Raw genomic sequence first — 13,978 nt, forward strand, 5'->3', positions numbered from 1 at the left:
CAGCTCCCCCGTCCCTGGTGTGCAATCCTCCACCACATCGCATCCCCCCGGGCTGGAGGACAAAGGCAACCCGACGAGTCAGACGAGCCGTTTACGCTATTGATCTATTTAACTGCTGAGGCCACTAGGACCGGTTATGAAACCTCACGACGTTTCCCTGAAACACTTAGGCTGGAGGTTCATGTTTCCCAGTCACTATAACAGCGAGAGAGGCCCTTGGCATTTCTGCAAAAAGCAATGGCTACACACACACACACACACACATACACACACACACACAGGCAGCAGAGGTCCCTGCACCCTGACATGGCCACAGCGGACGGCTGGCAGGTATAGCACACACCCATTTGGATGGTGGATAACACACCCTTACTACCCCCATGCATAAAAGTCACCCACATGAACAGCCCCCATCACAGCTGACACACACAAATGGAATGCGCTTGAACCCAGACCAGTGCCCAAATAGGAGAGCTTATGGGAAGCGGGCCACAGGCCCAAAACCCCCGCAACGCCCCTCAGCTCTGACCTCCAGAACCTCTGTGCGTAATCCCCCCCCCCCCCACGGAGCCTTATCTCCAACTCATCAGACAAGGCCCTGATAAGTTCACTAGGAAACCACCAGATAAGCACCCCCCCGACTCCACCCCCCGCTACAGCACAAAGCTCAGTAGGGCGGGGGTCCGTCAGAGCGTTTCGGTGAGGCCGATGGCCGTCATCCGAGTGGGAAATGGCAAACCGGTAAATACGGCAGTCACAAAAAAGTCTGGAAGAATCTTGAGTGATGGGCAGAGACACCCAGAGACACGCATACATTTGCATTCCTAACTCCACAGCAACACACTCAAAAAGTTATTAAACAAACAGCTCTGTCCATTCATGAAAGACAAAGTGCTGTGTCTGTCACGAGGTCTGGATTTGCTGCCCTTGTGGGGATATTTATTTTCCTAACCTTGTTGTCCTCGTTTTTCCAATCTTATGGAGAGATTCTGGGGGACACACCCCCAAGAGGTTAGAAAAACACACCCCCACACGCCCACAGACACCCCTCACACTCACGCTCTGGGCTACAGGGGGGCAGACAGGCCGACGGCCTTTCAGAGTGTTTCCAGAATCTTCTGCATTAGAGCCAGACTTCCACGCAGACACCAAAATAAACGTGCCACTCTTATCCGAGCCACTCGGATTGGGGGGGGGGGCACCTTTCCCAGGCCCTTTTATAGTCTGGACCAGCTCAGCACCTCCAGCCGGATCCACACTAAACCAGCATTCATACAGCATCGCCTCCACGAGACTGGCGACTCAACACAAAACGGACAAACTCTGCCCGTGAAAGTGTTTGCGCCCCAGTGTAAATGACCCACTTGATTCTGGGGTAATATCTCAGGGCGGCTTCCTCTGCAAAGCAAGGGGAAAACACCTGAGCAATCAGGCCGTCGTTTCCAGAACAAAGGCCTGCTTTGTTTTCACCACTAAAAGCTTTTTCTTTCTTTTTTCTTTTTCCAGGCTTTGGGATGACAAGTGCAGATAGGGAGGACGGCCTCGGCGATGGCGGCGGTATCGGGTGACGGGGGCCCGCCGCAGACAGTGCCGACTGGCTTGCCGGCCGCCTGCAGGTCTGAGGTTTATGGCTGTCTTTAAAGGATGTGGATACAGACCCCATGGCCGATTGTTCGTTGGCTGACAGGCACTTTAGGCCTCTTCACGGGATACCTGACAGGGCGCACAAAAAAAAATAGCCCTCCCCCCAAATCCGGCAAACAGAGGAACCACAAAATAGCTCTTTTATAGAAGCGAGGAAAGTGGTCGGGGGGGGCAGCCTTCATTAATTAAAGGTAGCTGGAGGCAGGTGGGTAGATTTTCTGCTTTTGTTGAAAGATCCCGCGATTATTATAGAAATTAGAAGACATGGTCTGAACCTGGGATCACCCCAGAAGGCGATCGTGTTTCGGTGGGGGGGGGGGGGAGTCCCGGACGGCGATCGACCGCCGTACCCCGCGGCCTGTAATCCAGGACGCGATGGAGGTGCGATTTTTGTTTGTTGGTTTTTGAATGGGGTTTTCTCAGACGCCACGCCCATGTCTCTCCTTGGAGGTTCAGCCCCCCGTCAGGTCATCCTCCCCGGCCGGGGAGTCCGTAACGGGAGCAAGAGATCCGAGGGGGGGGGCTCACACTCGCCACGATAGCATCGGCCTGGCGTTGGTAGTGTCAGCCCGAAAAAAATATAAAATAAAGGATAGCGTAGGGAGGAAGGATCCGGGACGAACTGTCAAAGCCAGGCTGTGTGCAGACAGGGCAGCTGTTACCTTTGAAGGTTCCTGCTAGGACGGACCACACGGAAGGCTTTAGTCTGTTCCAGTGAGGACCCATGTCTTTACAGAGCCAGCAGGTCTCACATTTGGATCCTCTCAGGCACCTGGCTTAGCACGCCACATGACAAAGAGCTCCTGCACTAAGAGGCATCTCCACAGACAAGCTTCTCTTAGCCTCTGCACACTGAAGCTGGGTCCAGCAGATACAGAGGTGAAGAGCACGAGGGAGCCTTTCCTGTGCAGTGAGGTTCAGGAGATGCCGTCCTATCAGGCTGCAAGCAGACCCTCTAGGACAGTGTCTAAGGACCCACAGACCTCCCTCCCAGTTCCCAAGCAAAATGTGGACTATCTGTGGATCCCCAAGGTCCCAGATCGGGAAACACAGATCAAGGACAATCAGTACCATAGATCCAGAAAGAAATCCCTCATCAAAGGACCAGCACTTCCTACCTTCTCTCACACTGACCCAGAGAACATCCAGGTGTGCTGGGAACATCCAGGTGTGCGGAGAACATCCCCACACATTCAAGAAGACAAATCGCAGGCCTCGCAATCCAGCCCCTGCAGGTGGAGACTTACCCTGGCATGACACCAGTTCAGCGCTGACAGGTATGCGGGAGACCCTCGTGGGGACAGTGTCCCCTTTCTGCTGGAGAAACCGATACCCCCCCCCAGAGCACAAAGCCATCCAATGGCTGGTCACCCCCCACAACCCCCCAAATTAGACCCAATTTGCCCGTCAGCGAGCACCTAATAAAAAAAAAAAAAAAAAAGCAGACCCCCCCACCCCAAGAAGGACCACACATTCTGAGTGAGTGTGTCTGGGGGGGGGGGGGTCAGTGGCAGGGCCCACAGCAGGACACCTGGGGACGGGTGAAAGCTTAGCCTCCGTTACCATGGCGCGTGTCTGTAGACAGGTGCTGCCCCCCCACCGCGATGAGGAGTCAGCCATTGTGTGATCACAGATATACCTCTGCAATAGAGACTGCACAATGAGAGCACCGCCCCGCCCCCCCCAGGAACCAGCGGGGCCGACGGCAGACCGTGCGGCCAGGCCTCGTGAAACAGACTCGTAATCGTGGGATTTTCCCCTTCAAAAACAAAAGAAAGACAGAAAGAAATTTTAAAAAAGAAAAAACTCAAGTCAGCGACAACAATTTAAAGGCCGAGGACTATATTTAACGCCTCTGGGAATGGGGGGGAGCGCAGCGGACAGGAACACTTTTAATGGCCGCGAAGGTCAGCCGGGTTCGACTTCCCGCCGCCGGCCGCGGGTCGGCCACGTCGCACAACAGCCACGATAAGCATTGTTTTCCTGAACAATGGGCTGCGTCCAGAGCCCCTTCTGCCTCCCAGACACAAGCTTTCATGTTGTTTGGAAGCGGTGGATCGTAAGCTGAGAGAAAACTAACTTCACAGGGCCGGGGTGGGGGAGTTTAGCATACAATAAGGTGATGTCACCCTCCGGCAAGAGGATGGGGCACGTAGGTGGATGTTTTTCTCTTTGTACTCTCCTCCAACGCCGTCTGTCGAGGAAATTTTGCTTTTTCGAGCTTGGCGCTATTTCAGCAGGACCTTGGACACCCTGGTTTCCTGGGGATGCCAACCCCCCCCTCCTCAGCAGAGCACCTGGCAAGACCCGAGACTCCCCAAGCTCCCCCCCCCCTCGCTATGGTAACAGAGGCTGACACGGTATTGAACTAAAGCATTTGATGGCTTTTCAGTATCCTTTAAACTCTTGTGAATGTTGGGACTCTACCCTTGCTGAGTGCTATATCCCACATCCAAATGCAAACAGCCTGTGGCAAAGCCGGCCATATGAAGCCCCCCACTGCATATTCTCCAAGCTTTAACTTGACCCGACACCCTCTCACTTCCAAAGCAAAGACCAGCATGAGAAAACAGGCTACCCAATCAGCACCCACGATCCACAGTGAGGAGGCGTGTCTATTCAAAACTTGAGACAAAGTGACATTTCTCATGTCTATGTTGTGGTAAAAACCCACAGATGCCGTTTTCCAACAGTCTTTGATCTCCACCATTAAATCTCTCTCTAAAGCTTCATTTTGTGATTGGAATGCTTTTCTCAGCTGCTTGTATAGTTTTTTATAGTTGTATTTCACATAAACACAGTGTATTGATGGCATGCAATGGGGATTCAGGGTAAAGAGTCCCACAATGCATTGCGTCCTTCCCCTGTCCACAGCACTGACCTCGAGCCCCCCCAAGCACAAAGGGGGTTAATCCCACTGCAGAAGTAAGGTGACCACCTATATTCCATGTCAGAAGGGATGCTATGAGCTAGGAGAGAGTTTGCAAGCTACCATCTCAATTAAAAAGACCTGGATTTCACTTTAGCACTGAGGTCTTGCTGTGTGCTGCTTGGTCTCCTGTAATCATGCGCGTGTCACTAATGTTAATGTGAAACAGCTGGATGAGTCTTTCAGTCAAGAAAACAAACGGGTACAAGAAGAACTGAACTAATTATACAAGGAGCCTTTCAGTTTTACAGTAGTTTGTAAAACCTGAAGTAGTTCATAGTGCCCCCCCACATGGATTAGGTGTCAGAAGTCAGGTTAGGTTTAACAGAGCTAAATATGTGGCATCTAACAGCACAACACAGGACAATTTCAACAATCTCACCATAGTGCTCATGTCAGATGCCCTTAAAACAGTGTCACAGTTGCAGTGTAATAGAGGACCTAGCATGCTGCAGTGTGGGTGAAAGTACAGGGTAGGTACAGTTGCTCATAGCCTGGGGCAATTTTTAGCCTGTCTACCATTAAATCATATGCTGATTCCTGTTGAACGTATTACAGAGCAGTTGACTGCCAATGTAAGACGATACCCCCCCTCCCCCCCCCCCCCCCCCCCCCCACACACACACACACACACAAACACACACGCAGGCAGTTTTGAGAAAGCAGCCCGAGTTGTAGCTTTATGCTGCAGGGATGGGGCAATCACTGTCACACGAGGACAGGCTCCCTCCTGGCACGATTAACTCCCAGAGAAGCCTGTCAAACTGCCTCGGCCAGGTATGGTTGACAGTCCCATTCATCACCTGCTTCTGAAATCCCCTTTGACGGGTAATCATTGGACTACATTTTTAAAAAAAATGTCATGCATCCCCCTCTACTATGAGTGACCACAAGCAACCCCAACCCAGTGTTCAGTGTTGACGCAGGAGTTGAACTAAATCACACGTGTGAAATTGGGTAAGTAATGCGCAATACATCAACGTCACCGCTATCGATCAAAATGCGTTGCTCTAATGTGCACGGGAAACTTTATAATTGCTCAACTAATTGAGATTTACAAACCTTTAGTGACCCAGGGTCGGCTAAGGAGAGAGCTTGTCTTTTCAGTTCCGTGACTTTCAGCTGACATTGCTTGCACAAGCTGCCCTTCCCTCCTCTTCTCTCGAACTGCCCGGACTCCGACACGGTGACAGCGCCGGCGCCCTCCGGGGGCGGTCGCCTGCTGCACTGGGCTCCCTCCGCCGAAGGCAGCCTCTTCCGTGGACTGAGCTCCAAAGAGAACGGGGACTCTCTGCTAGGACAGCCATCAACCTTAGCAAGAAAAAAGAGGGAAAGGGTGAACCAATAGCGCTGGAAAGGGACGCTTTAATGTCTAATTTAAACGGTGGAACAGATAGATGAAGTGACATATTTTCGGGTGTAAGGCATGCAACACTACAGACATATATGTTAAATCCCGTTGTAATCATCTCTGTGCAGGTATAGTTTGGTGTTGGTGCGCTTCACGGTGCGCGCTGAACTTTCTCACCGAGTCCTGCAATCTGCCTTAAACTTGCCGCTTACTAAAATCATGCACTTACAGTGAACCTGCGATGGTCGAGGTCCCGTCCACGAGAAACACTCGTCCTGTCTGCTCTGGACATCACCGCGGGCAGCTTGGTCACACGTCGATTGTCCGCGTTTATTTGGGGACAGCAGAGATTTTACCTTCAAGCCGCTTAGAAGACGCGCACTGATTAATGCATAACTGTGTAAACGGTTTTTATTTCGCTTTCGCGGTCTGGCCAGGCGAAGCAGTCCGCGATCAGTGGGATTGAAACCTGAGATTCCCCTCGGCAGACTTTGCGCTGGCTCAGACCCATGTCGGATAAGAGGAAAGTAAAGTTTGAACTTGGAGTTTTTGCGGTGCGCACTATTCTAGTCAAAGGAATGGGTGGAGCTTTCCAATCGAGCATTACAGGACAGTACTGTTCAGGGCATGTGTTGGACTCAGAATAAAGGTAAACTACATTTAATCCCCTGCACCACTCTGATTTGGATTCTGTATTTGCAAGATTAGTGCCGGATTACTTAACCACACATTAGCCACTCAGTCAGGCGTGTGTGGGAAAAAGCACATACGTTAAAACACAAATTGCATGCATTTTAATGCAATATGTTGCGCGCTTGCACCTCAAGCATGCTTCGGAAACGTATCAACCCGAAATCCTTCCCGATTGACGTCAAGCGCCGTGCGCAATGCCGAAAAAGGCTTCGCCACCTGTTAAAATGTTAATACTGGTTGTGTTTTTCTGCGGCGAGACCGGGGCGGATCCCCCGCAGTGAAAGCCAGGGGTGCGCGCAGCACAATGCGGGATCGGCAACCGTGGGTGCAGCTGGCACAAACCGAGTCAGTGCCGTGTGATGGTGGAAGCCGTGTGGGAAAAGCCTGCGGGTTAAAGCTGCCCAACTAAAATGCATTTCACTTTATGATGTTAACTTGATTAGACCTACATGCTTAAAGTTACATTAAAATGTTAAGCGGAAATATAGAAAACCGACGACTGTATTTGTTTCCCCACCCTCATTCAATCAAGCGTTTCCTTGCTCAGTTTATATTGTCGGCGAAGAGATGCACTGTAACTCCGCCACACCCGCAGTTTTGGGTATATAGACTCCTCAGTTTATCGACAGTTTTCGCCGAATGGTCAAAAACCTCAGGAGCTCAATAAAAAGTCAGAGAAAGAGTTGGAAAACCATCCGGCAAACACGTAAATACGATCGCTACAAAAAAGCAAGAGCAACTGTTTCGCGGCTGCCCGTTATACATCGCGCCCTAAATACATAAGATGACTCCGCCGAACTTCTAAACGGTGCAATATAAGGTCTTGCCTCGGCTGGACCTAAAATCGCGGTGAGCGACCGAATTGTTTCGTTCTTGTTACTCTGGTGCCACCTTCTGGTAAGTTTGCAGAATGCAAAATTTTGCCCGGGATGAAAAATGTCGGCTAAGTTTAAATATTTAATTATACCGATTTTAAATATTTAATGTAGGTGATGTAAGAAATAACAGGCATAATCTTTGGTATTACAATAGAAATTGGATTTCATTTTTCCTTCGGCTAACCCAATTTTGTCTGCGCAGCTGGTTAGAGATTACGCGTCATGGCGCAACCGGTAACGAATTACGCTTAAAGTGTTACAATAAAACCAGCTGTAAGAAGCAGGACCCGTATTTGGGTTTTTATTGATTACGCCTCGCAGAATGTACGCTTACGCATCGTTGTAACTGTTTTTAATATATCAAGCTAATATTTGTTGTGTTCGGCATTGTAGACTGGGTCTTGAATATTTTAACCTCAATAAGAGGGTCACCCGAAGAACTTGGAAAATATTATAGAATAAACGTATTAAAATTAAAACACTCAACACAGGCTTGGTGCCTATGGGGGGCATCCACACATCATCTGCTTCTGGGGACACCAAAAAGCGGCAATCCCCCATTCCGCGCAGAAATTTTGATGACAAGCATCAAGTCATTTATTTTGTTCGGCTGTCCCCGCCCGAAACATCTCAAGCCGCATCTTCATCAAGTTTTAAAACGTATGAGATGGTTTTCTACACGCGTGCTTACGCCTGCCCTGCTCACACTAATCAGCATATTTCATATTACTTCTGTGCGAAACATTATATAACGTAACATAATCCGTAATGACCGCCACTGAGCCAAAATTACAATGGGCAGGTTTCCCCCTACATTTTATAGGAATTTCCCGTTATAATTATTTATTATTCCATTGTGTTGTTCATTTATATGTAGCACAGCGTCCATCGTTATACGGCGATTCACTATTTTTTATGATCCGTTAGAAGACTGCAGCTGACGTAGATCTTCTCAGAAATCTTCATCTCAGAATTTTTACATTGCGGCTACTGATTAAGGTCTTCCCTCACTTTGAAGACGGCTCGTTTGGGGTGGGGTTCTCTCATAGTCCGGTACATTGGCTCCTGTTCTATTACAGGTGTCATGTTATACAAATGAGCGAGTATTCCACAAAATTCAACCTTATCCGAGTTCCCTCATCACATCTTATTGGACGCATAAGGCACCGTCCGTAGTGAACTGGATCGGCCAAAAAGATCACAGACTCGGCAGCATGTGCGCTGTTCGTGGTCCTGAAACTTCGGTCTCTCTATGTATATCACCAAGATACATGTGTGATGTCGGAACCTCTAACGTTTGGCTCATTGATGATTATGGCATCATACACGACTTTCTACTCATTGGTGGTACCGCACAATATTCATAGAGTGTGCAGTTCCGTTAACATTTTGGTTAAAAGTTTCTCCTTGCTGTGTCATTAAAAGTTAAGCTATTTTTCATCTGTGGTTACACCTGGTAACTTACCTTTGCTTTACGTCTAAGTAGATGGCTTGTAAATCCAAAAATGATATCGGAGTCCACAAAAAACGTTCCCAAGTCTATCAAAGTGGGTTTCGGTTTACCAGCCCCAGAAGTGCCAGCAGAGTTCTGTAAAGCCATCGTGGAAATGCACACACAATCCCACGCTTTTGTGAAGTTTTATATATTCCTTCTCAGTATACGAAATCGTTTGTATGTCCACCACATATCGCTCGGGATGCAATCCAAATGGACTCCTTTCACCGGACTCAAAATGGGCCGAAGACCCGCCAAGGCAATCTATTTTTGGAAGCTGCTTTCCCGTACCGAACTGTCCAACCAGCCATGGAACCCATGCAATCCATGAGTAAATCCTGTCGTACTAAACTGTGCCACTTATACTATCTTTCCTCTGACTTATGGTCACGCTTCGTCCTCCGTAGGTCTCACAATAAAACCACGGGAACCCACCGTGGACCACCATTAGCCGCTGTCCCTCCCCCGTCCGTCCACTCGCTCGCTCTGTCGTGTACTCTCACTCCCACAGCCTGTCAATCGCCACCATTTACTCCATGATAGAAGCACCATACGTTTCCTGCCTCGTGTTCTGGCCAGTCCCAACCGCTGGTGCTTATTCTTGCTTGAATGAAAAGCTGATTTTAAGAATGGCGTCCGTGGTCATGCACAATACCCTGCAAAATCATGACAGCTTTTAGATCTGCCCAGAAAATAAATAATGTTGTGCTATGGACAAAATAATCGATAACTGCAGTTAATCCGAAATAGCCAACAACCATATTGCGAGCACATGATATTTTTTATAAAGCGAAATTAGGAGTACGGCTTTGGCTTCGCTCTCAGTCCCAGAGTTGACACCTCACCGCACGGATCTGTCGCCAGCCGAGCCCCGTAATCGCGGTCTGACAGTGGAGATGCTGCGGAGGACCGGGCGACTGACGCGCCGGGAGAGATGCGCAGACACACCACCCATTCTGGACAGAAACAAGATGATTTAAGAAGCATAAACCAATCTGAAGTATTGCGACCGCCAAAAGCCCCGCTGTGCCAGGAAAATAAAGCATCTTTAGACCACATGTTTCTTCAAGTCCGTTTAATATTATTACCTAAATGCAAGTTATGAAAACGGGAATATTATCCACAAAGCCCGGCGTCAAAAGTTGGGTATGTTCGTATTATAGTGAGGTAGGGAACAGCGAACAAGTGTCGTGCACTAAAGACGCTGTAAGCGTTTCTTAGGATTGCAAATAGAGTATAGATCTACTATGCGCCATACAGTATAGTCCTACATGCTGGCTACTAGAATATAAAAGGCTTGCCTTTTCCACGAGCAAGAAGTCCTACATGTGCTGCACGTGGAAAGAAAATGCACTTTTTTTTGCAGATGTGCACAGGTTGACTCGTGAATATAACAGAGAAGCATCCAGCTCCTTTGATTTCGGAGGGCTTCGCATATTGATTTAACAGTTCGCTTTTGTTCACGCTATGTTGGTTTGGTCAACTGATGTCTATATGACTGCTGACGCGATTATTTTATCGCACAGCTGTGATTTTGAAAAATGACCACAGCCGCACGCGAATTCCCAGTGCTGTTATACAGTATTGTACTATTATATTATGTACTAGACTATTATCTTTTATTGTTGTTAGACATAATAAATTGATCAGTATAACCAAATACACACTTACATGTGTACTGGATGTGGGTCGTTATAGGTCGATCAATAACAAAAAAAAGATTTAAAAAAATCAAGCAACTCTGGAAATAAAGGACATAAAATGACGAGAGAGACACAATAGGTTGATCCATCTGATGCATTCAACTAGTTGACGTCTTAATCTCTCATTTGAAGCTTGAAGCCAAGGGCTTACATCTATACTAAGGCGTCTATTTCGAAGACAAATGTTAACTGCATAGATTTATGCTGCGTGTTTAAAGCGTCATGAATCACGTATCGCTAAGAATTTCGCAGTGTGGTGTGTATGTGTGCGAACGTAGTTTGCGGCCGTTAATATATCATTTGGCGCTCCTGCCCCAGACATCCATCTACTGTGGAGAAAAGCAACACGCAGTGCCTGGGACAATACACAGTAATCATATCGCACGTCGTTTGTACCAGGCAACTGGAAATCGAGGGGTCGTTTTGTAGTAGCCTACATATGGATAAATCATAACGTTTATGGATTAGTCTATAACAGAGTAATGGACGGACACGGGAGGATTGCTAAACTTTTTTATACAGTCTACCTACAGGGGTTAGTACATATAAGTAAGTGACTGGCCGTTTCAAATAGCCGTAATGCTTAAAACATACTTCCTATCCTTCAAGGTAACCTTTTGTTTAGGCTCACCTTGGAAAAAGCAGGAGGTGCAAACAGGATCGGCGCAGTTCATCATTAGACCGACTCATTTACTTACGTGGGTTGCTTATTTCTTTAAGGCCGGGCGCTGATTTATAGTTATAAAAACCACAGCTGTTCTGTCGATAAACCCGGAATGTAAGAAAACGTTTTACGGTTGCATGGCAATTTTTTGTCTTGCAGAGAGTAAAACACCCACGAGTCCCCTTGAACACAAAGCTTAATAGAGTAGATAAAGTCAGTTATTCTTGAGCGCATTGAAAGCGAAACTCACACATTAAGCGCTTGTCTCTTAATAAAAATCTTATCTCCTGGACACAGAGGACCTCATTCAAGATAAGCAGGCAGTCATTATCCCCATAATAAACTAATTTCTGTCAAGCGAGCCGTAAAGATATCGTTTTCTTAACAGGTTTTGCAGGTTCGGTCCCTTTGATTGTTTACACTTGGGTTTTAAAATGCGTATTATCTCTCGATAATGTCTGAACAGGACACATTTTGATTCACCCAGAACCCACAAGAGGCGCCCGTACACAAGGTGGAGATTGTAATATTTCTCTTTGCTTAGGTGAACTGCCCCCCCCCCCAAAGCACTGACGAGGCAAATCCCAATGATGGTTTAGTGTCATGCTGAATGCTTTATTTTCCATTGGCCTTTGGCCCTGGCGTCCACAACCAGGAGTCTACACTATGTGTCGAATAGGAAAATTGAATCTGGTTGTAAAATTTAACTGCAATCTTTTGCAATTCAGATTCATTTGATTAAATAAACATCAAAATGACAAGATCGACAGGATTCATTTTCTTTGTTTCGACGACAGAGCTCAGTGAAATCCTCTCTCCGATCATATACTTACTGTCCAGTCTTCGTTTCTTCAGATTGTCACGAAGAAAGGACGGTCGGTGTTTTTATTGTGCAGGTACACGTGTGAAATTTAATCATGAATTTAAAATGATCCAGGAGGCAAGGATTTCGAGATCATTGCAAAAGGTATTCCCTTTGGAACGTGTATAGGCCTCTTTCTCTCAACTGGCATGGTTGCGCTCACCTGTACACACACACACACACACACACACACAGACGGAAACAATCCTCGCACTAACAAGTATTCCACTAGTCGATGAACCACATTACAGTTTTGATTTGCAGGATTGACAAGGGCTGCAGAGCCGATAATTACAATCCGTTGTAAAGATGATTTACCACGAGCACCCCAGAACGCTGATGAAATTCCCAGGATTCGGTCTCGAGGGACTGCATGCATCTGCTGCCTCTTGTGCATGCACGGAAAATACCCTGTCTTATCATTAATCGCGCAGAGATCCTTTGCTCAACTTGGTAACCTTCGCCAGTGGGGCAATATAAGAAGTCTTTATCAAATTGGGCGGGTCTCAAACCGTGCGCCCAGACCAAGCTGAAAGAATGCAGCGCCCAGTCCATCCTACATGACGGATGAAGAAAAAAATTGCCTTGTCTTTAATGAATAATTTATTTAAACAACAAAGCTGGTGTTATTAACGGTGAGTGATGAGGTCTTTGATGTCTGAAAAAGCAAATCCCTGGGGGTGCTCAGACTTAAAAGTGCAAATGTACGCTATAGATTAATCTGTTATAAAACATTAACGATTTATTTCGTTAACTGCCTGGAAAAAATGTGAAGCAGTCAACGTCTTACTTGGCAATTTGTTTTAAAAACATTTACCCGTTTAAACAACGGGTAAAATAAACGACTTCCGTTAATTTGCGTTCATTAATTTCGCTTGTTCCAGGAAAAAAAAGCGCAAAAGATTGAGGTTTCTAATGTTCCTTTCCAAAAGTTATATTCGCAAGTGACATTTAGTGGTAGAAACTAATGTGCAGAGAAGGCCTGGTGACGAAGGGCAGTTAGATGGAGCTGTTCATGGCCACCAACCTCCAGATGTGTGTGGAAGTCGTTCGATTTCCACCCCGTTTTGCAATTCATGAATAGCTATCCTACGCCTCACCCCTTTGCTCCCAGTTTATGTCATACCAATCCTCTAGTTTTAATCCCACTCACATAATCCAGCGATTCATTTAAACACACTGCACTCTATCCCACTTATCCGCGAGGTTTTTGCTGCTGTCCCTTGCCCAAGCACAACTATAACTGTATTGGCGAAATACACGTGTATATATATTGACGCCGTTATTTTTTATTTACTTCTAGTTCGTTTGATGCATGTGTTTTTGTAATAATGAGTAATATTGAAGAAGATACATGGGTTAGTATGCCCGCGTATCATTGCAATTGTTATGTAATAGTACAGCGGGGGGGGGGGGGGGGGGGAGGGCACAGGTTTGCTCACCTTGGATCCGTCAATAGAGAACTCCAAAAGCACGAGCCGAGGGCAAATACAAAACTGGGTAAAAAGGGGCAAATTAAATTCAAATATTTCAGACGCATCAGCACCAAGGACAGCATAGTCCACCAACCTGCAACAATTCATCCATTTTCTGTAATCGCTTGTCCTATTCAGGGTAGCGAGACCCTGAGCTTATCCTGGAGGCTACGGGCGCAAAGCAGGGAACAACCCAGGACGGAGGACAACCCATCGTGGGGCACACTCACTCACCATTTACTCGCAAGTGCACACTTATGGACAACCTGGTAACCCCAATCAGC

General features: G+C 47.2%; 1 protein-coding gene across 1 annotated transcript in view; it reads right to left on the minus strand.

Annotated features, from left to right (window-relative positions):
* Window positions 1–6,960, minus strand: part of kif26ab (kinesin family member 26Ab) — a 71,350-nt gene extending 64,390 nt beyond the window's left edge. The window contains exons 1-2 of the mRNA XM_048975202.1: window positions 6,154–6,960; window positions 5,636–5,884 (exon numbers count right to left, since the gene is read on the minus strand). Of these exons, the coding sequence (XP_048831159.1) occupies window positions 5,636–5,884; window positions 6,154–6,216 (312 nt within the window). The 5' untranslated portion in view covers window positions 6,217–6,960. The remainder of the gene's footprint in view (window positions 1–5,635; window positions 5,885–6,153) is intronic.
* Between the last annotated feature and the right edge of the window lie 7,018 nt (window positions 6,961–13,978).

This window comes from Brienomyrus brachyistius, chromosome 14, assembly GCF_023856365.1.
Source record: "Brienomyrus brachyistius isolate T26 chromosome 14, BBRACH_0.4, whole genome shotgun sequence".
Lineage (NCBI taxonomy): Eukaryota > Metazoa > Chordata > Actinopteri > Osteoglossiformes > Mormyridae > Brienomyrus > Brienomyrus brachyistius.